General features: G+C 42.7%; 1 protein-coding gene across 7 annotated transcripts in view; it reads right to left on the bottom strand.

Annotated features, from left to right (window-relative positions):
• Positions 1-19,417, bottom strand: part of ZNF280D (zinc finger protein 280D) — an 80,826-nt gene extending 61,409 nt beyond the window's left edge. For 4 of the 7 annotated variants that reach the window (XM_084640567.1, XM_084640571.1, XM_084640573.1 and 1 more), the window contains exons 1-2: positions 19,277-19,417; positions 10,338-10,489 (exon numbers count right to left, since the gene is read on the bottom strand). In XM_084640567.1, coding sequence (XP_084496693.1) covers positions 10,338-10,482 — 145 coding nt within the window. In that variant the 5' untranslated portion in view covers positions 10,483-10,489; positions 19,277-19,417. Of the gene's footprint in view, positions 1-10,337; positions 10,490-18,699; positions 18,931-19,276 lie in introns of all 7 variants that reach the window. The other 3 variants (XM_084640568.1, XM_084640572.1, XM_084640569.1) reach the window with 2 other exon arrangements.
• Between the last annotated feature and the right edge of the window lie 217 nt (positions 19,418-19,634).

The raw sequence follows: 19,634 nt of genomic DNA, 5'->3' as shown, positions 1-19,634 counted from the left end.
GGTCCCTTGAAATGTGCATTAACTACTTATGCTAAGCAATCTGTTCCACCTTGTATTTAGCTGTGACACTCTGAGTATGTTTACCAGACTTGAAGATCTCTGTGTAAGCTCAAAAGCTTGTCCCTCTCATCAACAGAAGCTGATTCAAGAAGAGATATTACCTCACCCATCTTGTCTCTCTAATATGCCAGAGAAGAATCTCATTCACTCTCCCATAGCTATGTTCACTCTATTTGGCAGAGTAATTGTGTATTACCGACGCAGCCAGTCCATGGAGCAACAAGGGGGACAGAGTGTGGGAAGAATTGGATAAAGGCAGACACTATACGTCCATGCCTTGGATCCCAGTTCCTGGAGCGGAGTCTGGTTACATCAGAATTTCAGATTTCATTTAAAAGAAAGTATAGGCTTTATGAGATCAAAGAAAATCTTGAAGACACAACCCAAGTACAAGCAATGCAAAGAATTCTGCCTTACTCTGCACACAGCCTGAAAGAATAGTTTTGTGGTGTGAAATACCCAGTGCATCTCAATGAGTTGTAATTCCAAAATCCACTGTTGTTGGAGGTTCCACCAATGTATCAACCCAACAGAGGACCCTGTGCATGGCAGAAGGAGAAGAGTACAGTGATCCCAGTCCATCCACCCAAGCAGATACATGGATATAGAGGGCCCTCTCTGCTGCCAATACTGCCTCTTTGCAAGGAGATGGGAAACCTGCTCCTAAATCTCCTGCTCCCAGTGGGAGAGTTTCCCTGCTGTTGCTCCAAGGAAACAGAAAAGGGCCCCATGCCACTGCCTCTCTGGAAGAGGAGACAGACTTCCCACTGCTATCATTCCAAGTGTGGGGTACGAGCTCAGGATTTGAGCCACAGCAACCGTCACAGAGAACACCATGTCATGGTGTGCTTCGGGTCACAGATTGACTTAATCCAGGCCCAAGTACAGAGCCAGAAACTTCTCCATTATAACCTGATTCTTCCAGTGATTTGCTGTATCACCTTGGGTAAGTCACTTAACGAATTCACTCTCTCTCTTTCCCTCTCTGTGAGCTGGGAATTAACGTTGACCTACTTCACAGAAGTGACAGAGGATTGTTTAGTGTTTATACCGCACATACAACATGTACATTTCTTAATATTTTTATCTTTAAAAGAGAAATGGAAAGACAACAGTGAAATTGTCAATGAAAATTATTTTTTCCAAAGTTATAAATAAGAACTTTTCACTTAAAGAAAGCCCACACACTTATTAAGGAATGCCACTTCCTCACACTTATAGATAAGTTATGTCCTAATACTCATTTTGTTTCCCTAGACTCGTATGATCACTTTTTCAACATTATCAGATAGGAATATAGTCATTTGGGCTTGATCCAAAGTTCGGTGAAAAGAATGGGAAAGTGAAGTGAATGTTTCCATTGACTTCCGGGGGGGGAGGGGTCAGGCCCCTCATTCAGTTACATCTGGAAACAGTGTGCCTACAAAATAAGCAAAAAGAAAAGGAGTACTTGTGGCACCTTAGAGACTAACCAATTTATTTGAGCATGAGCTTTTGTGAGCTACAGCTCACTTCATCGGATGCATGCCGTGAAAACTGCAGCAGACTTTATTTACACACAAAGCATGAAAAAATACCTCCTCCCACCCCACTGTCCTGCTGGTAATAGCTTATCTAAACTGATCATCAGGTGGGCCATTTCCAGCACACCACTAGCCGTCACCTTCAGCCCCCAACTAAAACCCCTCCAACGCATTATTAAGGATCTACAACCTACCCTAAAGGATGACCCAACACTCTCACAAATCTTGGGAGACAGGCCAGTCCTTGCCTACAGACAGCCCCGCAACCTGAAGCAAATACTCACCAACAACCACATACCACACAACAGAACCACTAACCCAGGAACTTATCCTTGCAACAAAGCCCGTTGCCAATTGTGCCCACATATCTATTCAGGGGACACCATCACAGGGCCTAATAACATCAGCCACACTATCAGAGGCTCGTTCACCTGCACATCCACCAATGTGATATATGCCATCATGTGCCAGCAATGCCCCTCTGCCATGTACATTGGTCAAACTGGACAGTCTCTACGTAAAAGAATAAATGGACACAAATCAGATGTCAAGAATTATAACATTCATAAACCAGTCGGAGAACACTTCAATCTCTCTGGTCACGCAATCACAGACATGAAGGTCGCTATCTTAAAACAAAAAAACTTCAAATCCAGACTCCAGCGAGAAACTGCTGAATTGGAATTCATTTGCAAATTGGATACTATTAATTTAGGCTTAAATAGAGACTGGGAGTGGCTAAGTCATTATGCAAGGTAGCCTATTTCCTCTTGTTTTTTCCTACCCCCCCCCCCCAGATGTTCTGGTTTAACTTGGATTTAAACTTGGAGAGTGGTCAGTTTGGATGAGCTATTACCAGCAGGAGAGTGAGTTTGTGTGTGTATGGGGGTGGGGGGGATGTGAGAAAACCTGGATTTGTGCTGGAAATGGCCCACCTTAATTATGCACATTGTAGGGAGAATGGTCACTTTGGATGAGCTATTACCAGCAGGATAGTGAGTTTGTGTGTGTGGTTTTTGGGAGGGGGGTGAGAGAACCTGGATTTGTGCAGGAAATGGCCCAACTTTATTATCATGCACATTGTGTAAAGAGTTGTCACTTTGGATGGGCTATCACCAGCAGGAGAGTGAATTTGTGTGGGGGGGTGGAGGGTGAGAAAACCTGGATTTGTGCTGGAAATGGCCCACCTGATGATCACTTTAGATAAGCTATTACCAGCAGGACAGTGGGGTGGGAGGAGGTATTTTTTCATATTCTCTGTGTATAAATAAAGTCTGCTGCAGTTTCCACGGCATGCATCCGATGAAGTGAGCTGTAGCTCACGAAAGCTCATGCTCAAATAAATTGGTTAGTCTCTAAGGTGCCACAAGTACTCCTTTTCTTTTTGTGAATACAGACTAACACGGCTGTTACTCTGAAACCTACAAAATAAGCAGTATTCCATGTTTTCAGTTTTTACCGATTTTCATTGATAAATTACTTGTTCTTTTATTAAAGTTCAGTTTTTACTGATTTACACCCCTTTAATAATCCACTCAGTATTTTTTCAGGTACTTATTTTTGTTAACCACTAAAGCTTCACGTGACTGTTGTATTCTGCAGCTCTGAGATTAAAGCAATTCCACAGTGTAAAACACAGAACACACACACACGATGGAGGTCAGAAAATCAAACAATGTTAATATTGTGCTGTGACTGGCTCACAAGGAGACACTGCCCGCCTATTTCTTTGTGTCACTTTAGTGTGGCACTGAATTTAAACGATCAATCCTCCACAGATAAAGATAGTTAATGCCCCTTATCCACCCGGTTACCTCCTGTAGTGCTAATCTCCTTACGGGTTTGGATGGACCAGCCTGGGTTCTTCTGGATCCCCACACAGCCATTCCCCCCTTTCTGTGGCTGGCTCCAGACTACCTCCAAAATGGCTTTTCCTCCTTCCTAGGCTCTTAGGGGAGGGCATCTCATTCCAGGAGCTTTCACCAGTGCTTTAATGAAAGAGAGGACACAGCATGATTGTGTCAATGAATTTGTGCATGCTCTTTGTTTTACCAGACCACCACTGTTAATAGCAGAGGAGCCTATTAGTGACTTTGTGAGACATTACTACAGCAGAAAAACCTTTCCTAATGCAGATAAACTCACTTGTAAATATCTGAAAGAAAATGACAACATGTTTGAGATGATGACATGTCTGAGATATACCAACTATCTTGGCAAAATGTAACCACAACTAACACAGATTCTGTTTCCTAGATGGCTAAATTTGCCCAGGAGATTAAACTCAATCATAAACTGGAACTGCTACGTATTATCTGTCCTGCTCATCTGATTAACACTGCACTGTCAGCAGCTACTGCTACAGAAGAAATGAAAGACATGAAATCTTGCATCACTGGATTCAGGGCTGCCTTCAAGCATGCAAACAAGTTCATAGAATCATAGAACCATAGAATATCAGGGCTGGAAGGGACCTCAGGAGATCATCTAGTCCAATCCCCTGCTCAAAGCAGGACCAATCCCCAACTAAATCATCCCAGCCAGGGCTTTGGCAAGCCTGACCTTAAAAATATCTAAGGAAGGATATTCCACCACTTCCCTAGGTAACGCATTCCAGTGTTTCACCACCCTCTTAGTGAAAAAGTTTTGCCTAATGTCCAACCTAAACCTCCCCCACTGCAACTTGAGACCATTACTCCTTGTTCTGTCCTCTGCTACCACTGAGAACAGTCTAGATCCATCCTCTTTGGAACCCCCTTTCAGGTAGTTGAAAGGAGCTATCAAATCCCTCCTCATTCTTCTCTTCCGCAGACTAAACAATCCCAGTTCCCTCAACCTCTCCTCATAAGTCATGTGTTCCAGTCCCCTAATCATTTTTGTTGCCCTCTGCTGGACTCTTTCCAATTTTTCCACATCCTTCTTGTAGTGTGGGGCCCAAAATTGGACACACTACTCCAGATGAGGCCTCACCAATGTCGAATAGAGGGGAACGATCACGTCCCTCGATCTGCTGGCAATGCCCCTACATATACATCCCAAAATGCCATTGGCCTTCTTGGCAACAAGGGCACACTGTTGACTCATATCCAGCTTCTCGTCCACTGTAACCCCTACGTCCTTTTCTGCAGAACTGCTGCCGAGCCATTCGGTCCCTAGCCTGTAGCGGTGCATGGGATTCTTCCGTCCTAAGTGCAGGACTCTGTGCTTGTCCTTGTTGAACCTCATCAGATTTCTTTTGGCCCAATCCTCTAATTTGTCTTGGGCACTCTGTATCCTATCCCTACCCTCCAGCATATCTACCACTCCTCCCAGTTTAGTGTCATCTGCAAACTTGCTGAGGGTGCAATCCAGACCATCCTCCAGATCATTAATGAAGATATTGAACAAAACCGGCCCCAGGACTGACCCTTGGGGCACTCCGCTTGATACCGGCTGCCAACTAGACATGGAGCCATTGATCACTACCCGTTGAGCCCGACAATCTAGCCAGCTTTCTATCCACCTTACAGTCCATTCATCCAGCCCATACTTCTTTAACTTGCTGGCAAGAATACTGTGGGAGACCGTGTCAAAAGCTTTGCTAAAATCAAGGAACAACACGTCCACCGCTTTCCCGTCATCCACAGAGCCAGTTATCCCATCATAGAAGGCAATTGGATTAGATAGGCATGACTTGCCCTTGCTGTATCCATGCTGACTGTTCCCAATCACTTTCCTCTCCTCTAAGTGCTTCAGAATTGATTCCTTGAGGACCTGCTCCGTGATTTTTCCAGGGACTGAGGTGGGGCTGACTGGCCTGTAGTTCCCAGGATCCTCCTTCTTCTCTTTTTTAAAGATGGGCACTACATTAGCTTTTTTCCAGTCGTCCGGGACCTCCCCCCGATCGCCATGAGTTTTCAAAGATAATGGCCAATGGCTCCGCAATCACATCCATCAACTCCTTTAGCACTCTCGGATGCAGCGCATCCGGCCCCATGGACTTGTGCTCGTCCAGCTTTTCTAAATAGTCCCGAACCACTTCTTTCTCCACACAGGGCTGGTCACCTCCTCCTCATGCTGAGCTGCCCAGTGCAGTAGTCTGGGAGCTGACCTTGTTCGTGAAGACAGAGGCAAAAAAAGCATTGAGTACATTAGCTTTTTCCACATCCTCTGTCACTAGGTTGCCTCCCTCTTTCAGTAAGGGGCCCACACATTCCTTGACTTTCTTCTGGTTGCTAACATACTTTAAGAAATCCTTCTTGTTACTCTTAACTTCTCTTGCTAGCTGCAACTCCAAGTGTGATTTGGCCTTCCTGATTTCACTCCTGCATGCCCGAGCAATATTTTTATACTCTTCCCTGGTCATTTGTCCAATCTTCCACTTCTTGTAAGCTTCTTTTTTGTGTTTAAGATCAGCAAGGATTTCACTGTTAAGTCAAGCTGGTCGCCTGCCATATTTACTATTCTTTCTACACATCAGAATGGTTTGTTCCTGTAACCTCAATAAGGATTCTTTAAAATACAGCCAGCTCTCCTGGACTCCTTTCCCCCTCATGTTATTCTCCCACGGGATCCTGCCATCAGTTCCCTGAGGGAGTCAGTCAGTCTGCTTTTCTGAAGTCCAGGGTCCGTATTCTGCTGCTCTCCCTTCTTCCTTGTGTCAGGATCCTGAACTCGACCATCTCAAGGTCACTGCCTGCCAGGTTCCCATCCACTTTTGCTTCCCCTACTAATTCTTCCTGGTTTGTGAGTAGCAGGTCAAGAAGAGCTCTTCCCCAAGTTGGTTCCTCCAGCACTTGCACCAGGAAATTGTCCCCTACTCTTTCCAAAAAACTTCCTGGATTGTCTGTGCACCGCTGTATTGATCTCCCGGCAGATATCATGGTGATTGAAGTTTCCCATGAGAACCAGGGCCTGCGATCTAGTAACTTTTGTGAGCTGCCAGAAGAAAGCCTCATCCACCTGGTCCGGTGGTCTATAGCAGACTCCCACCATGACATCACCCTTGTTGCTCACACTTCTAAACCTAATCCAGAGATTCTGAGGTTTTTCTGCAGTTTCATACCGGAGCTCTGAGCAGTCATACTGCTCTCTTACATACAATGCAACTCCCCCACCTTTTTTGCCCTGCCTGTCCTTCCTGAACAGTTTATATCCATCCATGACAGTACTCCAGTCATGTGAGTTATCCCACCAAGTCTCTGTTATTCCAATCACATCATAATTCCTTGACTGTGCCAGGACTTCCAGTTCTCCCTGCTTGTTTCCCAGGCTTCTTGCATTTGTGTATAGGCACTTGAGATAACTCACTGATCGTCCCTCTTTCTCAGTATGAGGCAGAAGCCCTGCCCTCTCGCATGCTCCTGCTCGTGCTTCCTCCCGGTATCCCACTTACCTCAGGGCTTTGGTCTCCTTCCCCCGGTGAACCTAGTTTAAAGCCCTCCTCACTAGGTTAGCTGCCTGCTTGCGAAGATGCTCTTCCCTCTCTTCATTAGGTGGAGCCCATCTCTGCCTAGCACTCCTCCTTCTTGGAACACCATCCCATGGGCAAGGAATCCAAAGCCTTCTCTCTGACACCACCTGCATAGCCATTCGTTGACTTCCACAATTCAACTGTCTCTACCCAGGCCTTTTCCTTCCACGGGGAGGATGGAGGAAAGACCTCTTGCACCTCAAACTCCTTTATCCTTCTTCCCAGAGCCACGTAGTCTGCAGTGATCCGCTCATGGTCATTCTTGGCAGTATCATTGGTGCCCACGTGGAGAGGCAGGAAGGGGTAGCGATCCGAGGGCTTGATGAGTCTCGGCAGTTTCTCCGTCACATCATGAATCCTAGCTCCTTGAAATTGAAGGCTTTGTTTTACACAGTGCATGCAGAGCTAACTACTGATAACCTACCCATTGTGCCACATCAGTGGATGAACTTATATTTCGCTGCCTGTCGTGCAGATAACAGGTGGACTGTGCTAATGCATCTCCTAGATCATCCTCAGTTTGTTGGTTCTAAAAGGAGAAACTCTGAAGAGACTGGCAAATAACTAAAATGACCGCCAGATTCTACACACCATTGTTGAAAACCTAGAATCACTGCGTGACACACAGAAAACACTGGAGTTCTCTCCAACTACTGCCAACACGTTTGCCAATACAGATGTTTACTGGATCCTGATAACCAAAATATCAGCTGAACTGAGTATAAAAGTTGCAGGAGAAACATGGCAAAAAAAACCCCAAAACAGTTGTTTCTGGAAATCCTTCCCACCCCAGAACACGAGAGAACAAAAAAAAAAAAAAAAAAAGAGTTCAAAACCTTCTACACAACTCTCAGTGAGAAACAGGAGACAACCATGTCCCATAATCAGAATCCAAAAGTATTTGGTGCCAAAGATTGTTTTTGGAAAGTCATCCAGATGTTGCATCCCTTCCTCAAGGTGAATTTTGCAGCAGACTATGACCGTTATGCCAGAGTGTTTCAACCATTTGCCACTAAAGATGAAATTTCAAATCTGAACGGGGAATTTAATAATTATATGAACTTGCCTAACCCAGACAATGCAAAACTGGATGTGCTGGCTTTTTGAAACAGTCATCAAGACACCCTTCCCAACTCCAGCCAAGTGGCACAGCAAGCTCTGAGTGTACCCCCCAGATCTTTTGATTCAGCGCACATACTTTCAAAGTCAGACTACCTCCAAGACAGCAAGAGGCTCAACATGAGTGAGGATATTTTGAAGAAAATTATGCGAGCATACGCAAACCAGGATTTCTGGGAAAAACTGCTAGCTCTGAGAGAGACAAAACAGACTTTTGCACATTATAAAAAGGTTTCAATTAAACTGTAGTAAAATGTGTACATTACAAAAAGTTTGTTTTTCTTTTTTTCCCCCCTGATTTTTCCCCAATTTCTAACTTTTAACCCAATTTCAATGTCTGGAAAATAAACACTGAACAATTCCCAGATTTTTTTTAAAATAAAAACTGAAAATGTGAAACACTAAAAATAAGTTAGCTCGCTGAATTATTTTTTCCAGTCCTATATACTACTGCCATTTTATGCCAAATGTGTATATTCTATATTAACACCATCTACACGTAAAATACACAAAAAGAAAAGGGGTACTTGTGGCACCTTAGAGACTAACCAATTTATTTGAGCATAAGCTTTCGTGAGCTACAGCTCACTTCATTGGATGCTGTAGCTCACGAAAGCTGATGCTCGAATAAATTGGTTAGTCTCTAAGGTGCCACAAGTACTCCTTTTCTTTTTGCGAATACAGACGAACACGGCTGCTACTCTGAAACCTGTAAAATACACAGTATTCCTACTGAAATGTTGTCCCACATTGACAGATTTGCACAACAACCAGGAAGTCTACACTGCAATGTACAAGGACTAATCAACTCTTCAAAAAAAATACATAGCATCGTATAGAGTATTTTTTTTAAAAAATACATCAGCATAATCCAGCATGCCATGTAACTATTTATCTAAAATGGTCTTTTGAAAGTTGTACTTTAATCCATGTCTTAAAATTATTATAAACATAAATTTAGTCAACTTTTCATTTTTAAAACATTGTTTGGAAGACACAGTTTGTGGAACATTACCCAAATTACATTTTTTGCCAGCATCTTCTAAAAATATCCTTTCCAGTTCAAGCCATCTTTGACACCCCCCAAAGTTATCTCTGCAGATAACTTGATATCCCAGATTCCCAACCAATATAATTTCAAACTTCCAGGAGGATAAACCCTTTAAAAGTATGTATTTTAAATTAGACTACTATCTTAACATCAACTGTAATATACTACCAATGCTTCTTTAATATTCAAAAAGTGTACAGTAGGGATTTTTAAAATACCAAAAGTAGCATTTAAAATACTACTTACGACCCCAAATAAGTAACAGAAAGTGATATAGACACATAGAAGTCAGTACAGAGAGATTTTAGAAGATTACAAATACTTAGATTTTAAAACATAAAATGTAACAAAAATCGTTTTCTCTTTTACTTACCTGCCAAGGCCCAAGTACAGGACAAACATGGAATTCTGACACAGCTGATGGCATCATAATCACCTAACTCATTCCCTGCACTAGGAGAAAACTACAGAACTTGATGAACATGAACTCTTACTTCAACTGAATTAATATCAGATTATTAATAGCAACATCTTTATTTGACACAGGTGCCTTGAAGTGATTCTTTCTGTGTTAACACTCTCCCCTTCCCTGATTAGGTTTTTGGAGACAGGGAAACTGCCTTTCTCTTATCAGAAAAGTGTTCAGCCATTTAGATAGGCTTACACTAGTAGAAAGACTTCTTTTCAATTAGTTCTTTTTGAAAGGATGGATTACATTAATGTATATTATGTCTGTCTAGGCAGGCGCCAATCTTCACTACAAAGACAACCAGGTTGGAGACTTCAGTTACAATATTACTTCATTCTGTCATGTAAATGGTATCTTAACCAAGCTCCTGAAGTATACTAAAGCCTTCAAACGTCCTTTCTTTAACCTGAGGGACAAAGGGCAGGCAACTGTGTTGTACTTGGGTCCCAGGAGACAGTTGTACTTTTAGTGTATGGTAGATGATCAGGAATTAAATGAATTTAAAACACTGAAGTAATTTACTAGCTCTTTATCTTTACTGACAGTACAAGATCTAGTCTTTTCAAAAGAAAGTAATTTTTTAAATTACTACTTCCATTCTTCATCATACCAAGAATATATATTTAAAAGGTTTGTTTTATAATGTAGAAAATGCTATCTTACATGTACTGGCCGGTTTGGAGCTCGAAATCTCCCCAATGAAGATTGGCTCATCATCATCATCATCATCATCCTCCTCAACTTCTTTCACTCTCTTTTGCCATGGTTCTAGCTCCTCTTCCTCACATTCCATAAACAGTTCTGCCATTTTGGTACTAGATAATAAAAAATAATCACACAAGTGTGTCATGGAAAGTGGGCGGGTGCGGGGAGGAGGGAAGTGGCTAAATAACCCACACCTTTCAATAATAAAATTATTGTGTTTGATGCAAACATGACCACAGAACACTCTTCCGAGTTGTAGCCTTCATACAGAATTAGTCCCCAAATAAGCTCAGTTCAAATTCTTACTTATTGTTAACATTTCTGCAAATTATGAGGCGTCTGATCTTGCTTCCATTGGTATCAGTGGAGTCTGTAGTATTGGGCGCCGGGTACTTAAATATTTTAGGGAAGACCTATTAAAACCCACCTCTGCTCATTCTCCTTGCTTTATCATTCCCTCTGCATCCTCCTCCACTCTTGCAATCATTTTATTCTTTTTATTCCCACACACTTTGCAACATCCAAAACCGAATCCCTCTTTCTATTGTGCCAGAAGTCCAAAAGCTCCTTCAAATTCCTCCTTCAAACCAACTTTTGTTTTGTTTCCTACTACTGACACCCAGTTACAGGGTCAAATCTACACTAGAGCTCTCACTATTGCTTGAAAAGATGCCCTTTGCATTATCATCCCCTTCCTTTAGACTTGCTCTAAGAAAGGCACCATTGTTTTCACCACAGCATCTTGCCATATCTACTTGTGGAGATTTCCCAATGGCAGTGCACCAATTGGAAATTAAGCAAAAGCTCAGTGCAGACCCAGCCATGTTGTCCATTCCTCACTTCTCACCCTAGTACAGCCTCTACTAGAATATGAGAATTCATATGATTTCTCTGTGTATTTTGTCTTGCACTATTTTTGTTTGTTTTAACCCTTTTTTGTCATTTTCTTATCCACTTCTTTTCTCTAGCCTCATGATCTATCTAAATTAGAGACTGTCAACTCTTTAGGGAAGGGACCATTGTGTTAATTTCTGTAATGTGCCACCTGAGGCAAACAGACTTACAATTTGTTCAGCCCTGACCTACACTTTATACTTAAAAGAATTATGAAATATTTTAAGACAGGAATACAGTCTTTAATGCATGAAAACATCATTGAGAAACAGACCAAATAACCGCTCAACTGAACAAAGTTAAAACAAGCTTTTTTTTACCACTCAACTTTAAATCTGAATTATGCCTGTATCTTATTCTTTCTCCACCACAGCTCCATCTCTTTAGTGCCATGCTAGTACAGGTCTAAATTTACTGACACAGAGAAAGAACTTCCTTATTTTAAAGGCTCCTGATTCTTATTGAAGTTTAAATAAGTTCTGCGTAAAGAATTCAAAACTATCCTAGAAACAAATGTTTCACATGCTGCATCAACTATCTGGCAGCATCAACCAGAGCGGAGGGAAAAAAAAACCCAAACACATTTGATGTGTTAAACGCAATCCGTAGCTGCCCAAATCACTACATGCAGCAATAAGAGGTAGCCACAATATAGGTGCTTATGGCACTCTGATCTTGAGGCCCATTATATGCTAGCTATGGCTTAGCCTGCACTAAGCTACAACAGCTGGTAATGTTTCCCAAAGGGGCCTTTATGCCAGCATGGGATTGCCACAGCACAGAAGTACCATCCCCAGCCAATCTCGGGTGCCACAAGTACTCCTTTTCTTTTTGCGAATACAGACTAACACGGCTGTTACTCTGAAACTTGGATGGTGAAGTAATTTATGCCTCAGAGCTGAATTATTCCCCCACAACAGGAATCCTCAGCATAGCAGTTATGTCAGTTTTGTTCTCCCCCACTTGTGCTGCAGAATGCACAAAAGGGCCAAAGATCATGCACTCAGCATATAGTCATCTTTCCCAAGCATTAAGCTTCGTATATTATAGTAACTTAAATTGAGATGGGGAAGTGATGTTAATAAATGGGAATTTGACCAATACGAAGTATACTGAATGCTACTGTGATTAAATGTATGCATTTTATTTGAAAAGCACAATGTAACTTCCTCCAAGCTTTCATCACATAATCGGAGTAAAGCTTGAATCTTCTGAGGAATTTCAAGAATACTGGTTAATTAAAAACTGGTTAAAGAAAGAATTCACTTTCTGGGCCTCATTAATTTTTGGGCCCTTCTATTCTGAAAATTACATCCTGCAGAAAGTAAAACCATGAGTTAATGGAGAGAATTTTGGAGCTCCTAGGCTTATAATTTTTTTTATATATATCAAAACAAATTATCAGTCATCATAACTGATTTTTGTACATTATAGAAGCCAATGGAGAAATTTTTTTACATTGGCTATTTTCAGTCTCCAATATAGCATGTGTGTAAGACTTCCTAAATAGTCTAGGAAAAAGATGTAAAACTGTTCTTCGGCCAAAAACATTCCTGCAATCTACTGGGGTCTAATATGGTGGATTGGGAATGGATTTGGATAGGCAAATAGTCTTTGCATTGTTCCAGAAAAGATCTTCAACACAATAACAGTGACTTTGCCAGACTGGGACCTCTGTGAAACTGTTCAGTTGGTTCAGAAGCATCCACAATCAGGATCATTGAAATAGTAAGTTGTTGCTTCATCTGAAAGCACAACCTGTGTCAAATTTGTCAGCCAGTTTAAGAAAACTAACTGAACAGCTTCACCACCAGATCACCTCATATAGCCAGTACAGGAGTTCCTTGAATTGTATAAGCAGCTTATTTAAGTACAGCGTCTTCAGCAAAGTATTCCACTGCTTTGACGAAGACCCTGCTTTGTGTGAAAGGAACCGTTGCTGTGAAGGTTCTTTGCTTACTTAAATTATTCAGCTAGCTCAAAAGCTTCACCCCTGAACTAGCTGAATAGAGCACGTTGTAAAGTTTTGTCATATAATTTTTCTGAAAAAAGAAATTTCTAAAAACCCTATTTAAAAATGTTCATAAACAGCCCATAATTTATTTGAAAATTTTCAACCAGCTCCACTGTTTCATTTTATACATTCACTTGTGAATGTCCGTTAATGGGAGTGATAACAGAATAAAGCTGATGTACAGACTGCCCTACTGCACTGAAAAATGTCTACAAGTTTATTGTTTTTTCCTGCTGCAGTACTGGGTTGACTTCAGTACCCATATTTGCTCCAGAAGCACTTCTGGATCAGTTTATGATCTCATGACCTCTGAGACTATCTCCACGCATTCAGCTGGTCAGATTTTGGTGACTGAAAATACACTTCTATCATGGTTGCACCATTGCCTCCTATAGTTCATGACACAGATCAATCACATGTGAAGGCATTTTGGTGGTCTCCTCATGATGTTTAATACTTAATTTTAATACCGAGTTCTCTATAAGGAGTATTTTAAACCAGAGCCCCAATATCAATGGCTTGATAGGACAGGATGATTCCTTAATCTTCAGTATAGAAACTGTGGTATGTAAGCACAAGTGATCAAGTGTCTAGATACACTCTCTTTATGTTGGCTATACTATATCTAATCTCCCTGTTGTCAAAAAATTCCATTTAGGATGTTTTAGACATATTTAGAGTCTATTAATTTCCTTTACCCTACGGACATAGTACAGCAATAGACCTGGTTTCGTTAGCTGATACGCTCCTAGGAACGAACAATGACCAGGCACTGAAGCCACTTTTTTTTTTTTTTTTTAAATCAGCCTTTATTAAAGTCAATCACGTGTTTGTGCACACAAACTGTGAAAAGAGCATGAGTTATTCTGACCGGTTCCTGAATAACAGATCCCAGAGGATGGTTTTGAGTACTCATTTTAGCTACTGCAAGACTATTCTTGTCAACCCTTTGTTTCAGCAAGTGAAAGAGAACGGAAAAGACACACATGGGCTGGAGTGCCACTGCTATGCAAATGACATAGCCATTTTACCCAGATTATCTGCCATATTTCGATCAGAGACATTGCTTTTCCAGCGTTTGGCCAAGATTAAAACTTGAATGAGAGAGCTGCTTGAACCTTAATCTGAGTAAGAAGGTAGTGATATTATAAATTTTGAAGGGGTGGTAGGAGAAGTATCTGGAGAATTCATCTGGGACTGCTTCTATATCTATTAATGAGGGAGTAAATCCACCCTTTATTAGAAAGGTTTGCTGTTTCATGTGCTTGTGAATCCCAGGCTACGTATACAATCTTAGGTGGTATTGTTGGCCAACAGCACTTTGAAACAAATGGACACACATGCCTAGCCATATGCAAATGTCAGACTCCGACTTCACCTCAGCTATCCTTGACTTTAGTCTGGCAGCCACAATTTACTGCAGTGCACTTTACTCTTGAAGACCATCTAGAAGCTTCAGGTAGTGCAGTTAACATTTGTTCAGCAAAGCTAACTGATGAAAAGATATTAGCCACACAGCATATTACATCAGATTTAAGAATTTTTTTATTTTTTTAATAAATCACTTCTGGTCGCAATCCAAGTTGTTGACTTTGATGAGACTCTATATATTGGATGAAAAGTTACATTAACAGAAAGTTTAAGTTGCAGTCACACTCAAAATTTAGAAAATGACAGTTTTAATATTGCCCAGACAGCCTTAATTCTGCCCCCTTAATGTGTCTATACCATGACTGAATTAAGCACGGATCTTGTGGGAATAAAAATTGTATGCGATCATGTAATTCAAGACTGTACCATAATGCATATGCACTAAGTACAATTTTGATTTTGCGATGAGCAACTATAAATGTAGCACTTCCTAACTCTGAGTGCTTGTTTTTGCACCCAGAAGAGTGCCCTTCCAACAGCTTTTTTTAAGGCAAGTTCCCAAGGTAGGGTTTTTGGGGGGGAAAGCTGCTGGTGGTATTTGTTGGTATTTTTAAATAAAAGGTTTAAAAAAATTTAAAAGGCAAGGCATCTGCAAGATTGGTTTGCTTTCTTCTCTGTTAAGTTTCCCTTCTTCTTCAGTAAGAGGACCTCTTCCGAAATTCACTTCCTTTAATGGTGCAGAGGCAGAATTCACGAGCTTTTAAGCCAATGTGCACCACATCTCTTTTCTTAGGCTTCTATGAGGGCTAATATGGATATTCACTGAGTGGATATCGACCGCATTTTCGAGAATAACTATTATTTGACTTTTGTTTATAAAGCACTTTGTTGAATTTAAACTATACACATTTGCACCAGGAATGTGATTGAGAAATAAATATAGGCACAGTAACTCATTCTACAATAGGAGTACTTGTGGCACCTTGGAGACGAATAAATTTATTAGAGCACAAGCTTTCGTGAGCTACACCTCAGTTAGGGTTGCAGATGCATCCGATGAAGTGAGCGGTAGCTCGCGAAAGCTTATGCTCTAATAAATTGGTTAGTCTCTAAGGTGCCACAAGTACTCCTTTTCTTTTTGCGGATACAGACTAACACGGCTGCTACTTTGAAACCTGTCATTCTACAATATAACTGTAGTAGAAACACATATGATAACAGAGAGTTATTTCCTAGTTATCAAAGATAAGCAGAGGGCCTGTATCATCCAGTTAAACAACACATGACCTCACTTATAAATTAACACCTCATGTGCAACACTCCATATCTACCTATTTCAAACAGTTTCTTCCACCTTTTCTAGGAATATCCTTAAAAAAGAGGACTGATAAGTAAGGCTGTATGAAAGTTGTTGATTTTTTTTGGTTCAAAAGTTGCAGTCAGTTCAACTACCATAAAAAAAATTCTAAAAAAATTTGGTAGCAGTGTGATGCCGGATGCCAGGTCACAAAGTTATTGAAACTTGCAGAAACAATACAAAATTGTAGCGCGTGTTAGAAGTTTACGTTTCCGCAGCAGAATTGCAATCTGAAATTTTCTTACAGCTTGACTAACAAGTAAGTCATCAACACAGCAGTCCAGGGTATTGTCATCTTTCAATGGCAAATGAATCAGATATCTTGTTGCATATGTACCAAACGTTTATTTTATCATAGTACTGCTAGCTCATTCAGAACACAAATAGTTTTGTAAAGTTTATGCTTTTTAAATAGGCTAAAGCAGATAACACATTGCATGAGCCTAGTGCAGAGGTGGGCAAACTACTGACGAGGAGCCACATCCGGCCCGCGGGACCATGCTGCCCAGCCCTTGAGCTCCCGGCCAGGGAGGCTAGCCCCCTCCTCCCCAGCCTCAGCTTGCCGTTGCACCAGTGCTCTGAGCTGCAGGGTTGCAAGCTCCTGCCAAGCAGTGCAGCTGGCTCTGTCCAGGCTGTGCGGCTGCCAGTCCTGCTGCTCTGAGCAGCATGGTAAGGGGGCGGGGAGGTTGGATAAGGGGCAGGGAGTCCCGGGGGGCAGTCAGGGGATGGGCAGCAGTTGGAGTGGGGGAGCAGGGGACGGTTGGATGGAGTGGAGGTTCGGGGGGGGCGGGAGAACAGTCAGGGGATGAGGAACAGGGGAGCGGTCTGAGGTATGGATAGCGGACGGGGCAGTCAGGGGACAGGGAGGGGGATGGGGGGGTCCTGGGAGGGGATGGTCAGGGGACAAGAAGCAGGGGGGGTTGGATGACTCGGGGATTCTAAGGGGGGCAGTCAGGGGGTGAGAAGCGGGAGGGGGCACATAGGGGGTTGGGGGGCAGGCTTTTTCGGAAGGCATAGCCTTCCCTACCCAGCCCTCCATACAGTTTCGGAACCCGATGTGGCCCTCAGGCCAAAAAGTTTGCCCACCCCTGCCTAGTGGTTTCTCTCAATGTTAACACAACTATTACCCTTGATCCTAGAAACAGAGACTATATTTAAGCTAAGCCGTGTAGATAATAGGTTTTCAATCTGTGGGTTACGATAATGTGCGAGGGAGTCATGAGCATGCTATACTTTCCACACTACCAAATGGGAAGTGAGATCCTGACAAAGCAAATATTGAAAACTAAAAGCATCACCTATAATTAAATCCTATACATGACAGATCAGAATTGTGGAGTAAACTTCATTTTCTTAGAAACATGAAAGCGTTCAAAGTTTTAACTTTTAAAACAAGTTTCAAGTTTTCTTCATGGAATGACAAAACTTCTCGAAAGAAGAGGATTGCTGAAAAAAATTAAAAATAAGTATGAGCAGCTAGAAAAAAAAAAAAAGCTTCTCCTTTCCTTTAAAGAAGATTCTGGCCAATACTGCTACATTTCTGAACAACAATAACTAACACTAGTCATGAATGTTCATTACAGCAGCCACAACTGCATCAACTTTTAGGGTATTACTCAACTGTAATCATCAGAACTGCTTGAGCCTGATGCAAGTCAAAAAATCAACTTCGTATCTTATTGAGCAAAATAAAGTGAAAACTAAGTTCATGATGGAATACGAGTTTTTGCTTCTCTGCATAGCTGTCATATCTCCATCTTAATACCATAGATGTACACTCAGCACAGATGTAATAGGCTTACTAAATATACATGTCCCCATCCTTATTGTGGAGTGTTATAATAATTTTGAGCGTTTACATACTTAAAAGAAACTAAAAAAATGAAAACTGCTGTTTAAGAAATAAGAAGTGAGCAAGAATACAACGGGAGAAGAGGGAAGAACTTTTGCAAAACAGTGTGTGTAAACTAAGGCTATAAAATGTCATCTTTGTTTTTGACATGACAAGCTACAAAAATGTAATAAGTTACTGAAATCCCTCAGCAATTTATAGTTGATATGTTACCACCCTCAGTGTGCTGCGGAAATTCCAACATGGATAGTTTCCATGGGCCTATAAATCTTAGTATTATTCTCCGATTCAGTTGTACAAAATCAGGAAGTAACTATCCTTGCAGAGAAGAGAATGGAGGCATCTATTTCATGATAGTAAAGCTTTTCAGATTGGCCTTGCTTGTTGGTCAATTTGTCAGCACAATAGTTAAATTATCTGTGTGATGTAATGAAACTGACTGTTAAACTTTAACAGTTGCCCTTTAAGAGTTCCTAGGAAGCAAAACTAGATTTTACATCACAAGCCCAAAGCTCAACCTAAATCATCCACCTGGCCACCACCACCTTACATCTGGTCCACACGACTTCAGTTAGCATGATTTAATGTTATATGGGCAATCTATTAGGGCAATGTCATGGTTTGCATGGTCTTGGTTTGTTTTAGAGGCTGTCAAACATTGGGTTAGTGATGAACATACTTAAAAGAAACTAAATGATAAAATTTAAGTTTGATGCAAATTAAAAAACAGAAATTAAGCACCGAGCCCAGTGGTAAAACTTCCCTTTAAAAAGCACCTTCCCGCCTCACTGTCATGAGGTGGTAAGTGCCTCCTAAAGAAGGGCAACGTTACCTTTGTAAACAAATTAGACGTTCTCACCCCGAGCTCAAATGGGTGTGAGGTGAGGCCAGGGCAGGGCGCAGAGATCCTGGGGAAGCAGCGTAGCTCCCTCTGGAACCGTTCTCTTTAACGTGGCCTCGACATTTCCCTCTGACACTCCGCGACCCCAGGTGTCTGAGACGAGGGCTGGGTTTGGCGTCGGGCACGAGAGGCTGTATGGGGACCAGAAGCCTGCTTGCACAGCTAGAACGGGGAGGGAGGATCAGTAACACCCATTCGCAACTATCCGGGAGCCACCAACAAAGCGCGGACGCGGCAGGCTGAGCCCGGCAAGCTCCCGTCCCCCGCTGTACGCGGAGACCAACAGGCTCGCTAGAAAGCCTGCGAGTCCCAGAGCTCGCCGGTCCGAGGAAGGGGGGGGGGGGGGGCGCCACAAGGCCACGCTCCGAGCCAAGATGGCGCCGGTCTCATAGGCGACAATCCCCCCGGTGGCCCACCCGCCGCTAAGCAGCAGCAACGCCCTCCGCACGGGAAGGCCCTGAGCAGGCCGTCCCTGCGCGGAGGGGGCAGAAGGAGCGGGCCGGCTTACCGTGCTGCGCGTGTGAAGAGGCCGCGGCAGGCTCGCACACTCCCTCCCTGACTGACTGGGGGATGGGAGGGGGCGGCTCCGGCAGAGGATCCTCACATTGCCTTGCCGCGGCGCCCAACCTCAGCCTCCTGCTACTGCAGCCGCCGCTCCTGGAAAAGGAAGGGGGGGGGGGGTGTTTGCTGAACCCGGCGCGCTGGCTGATGGGTAAAGTGCAGGTCAGCCCCACAGAAGCGCCTTCTTTCCGGCAGCCATCGGGGAGGGGGCGGGGCAGCGCGGGGGAGGCCCGCACAACGCGCGCAGCGCCATGTGCCTGGCCTCACACCCTGCGGCGGCACAGGGCAGGCCTTGCCTGTAGGCC

The sequence above is a fragment of the Lepidochelys olivacea genome (genome assembly GCF_965140295.1).
Source record: "Lepidochelys olivacea isolate rLepOli2 genome assembly, chromosome: 10".
Classification (NCBI taxonomy): domain Eukaryota; kingdom Metazoa; phylum Chordata; order Testudines; family Cheloniidae; genus Lepidochelys; species Lepidochelys olivacea.
This window is presented reverse-complemented; position numbering and strand designations above follow the sequence as displayed.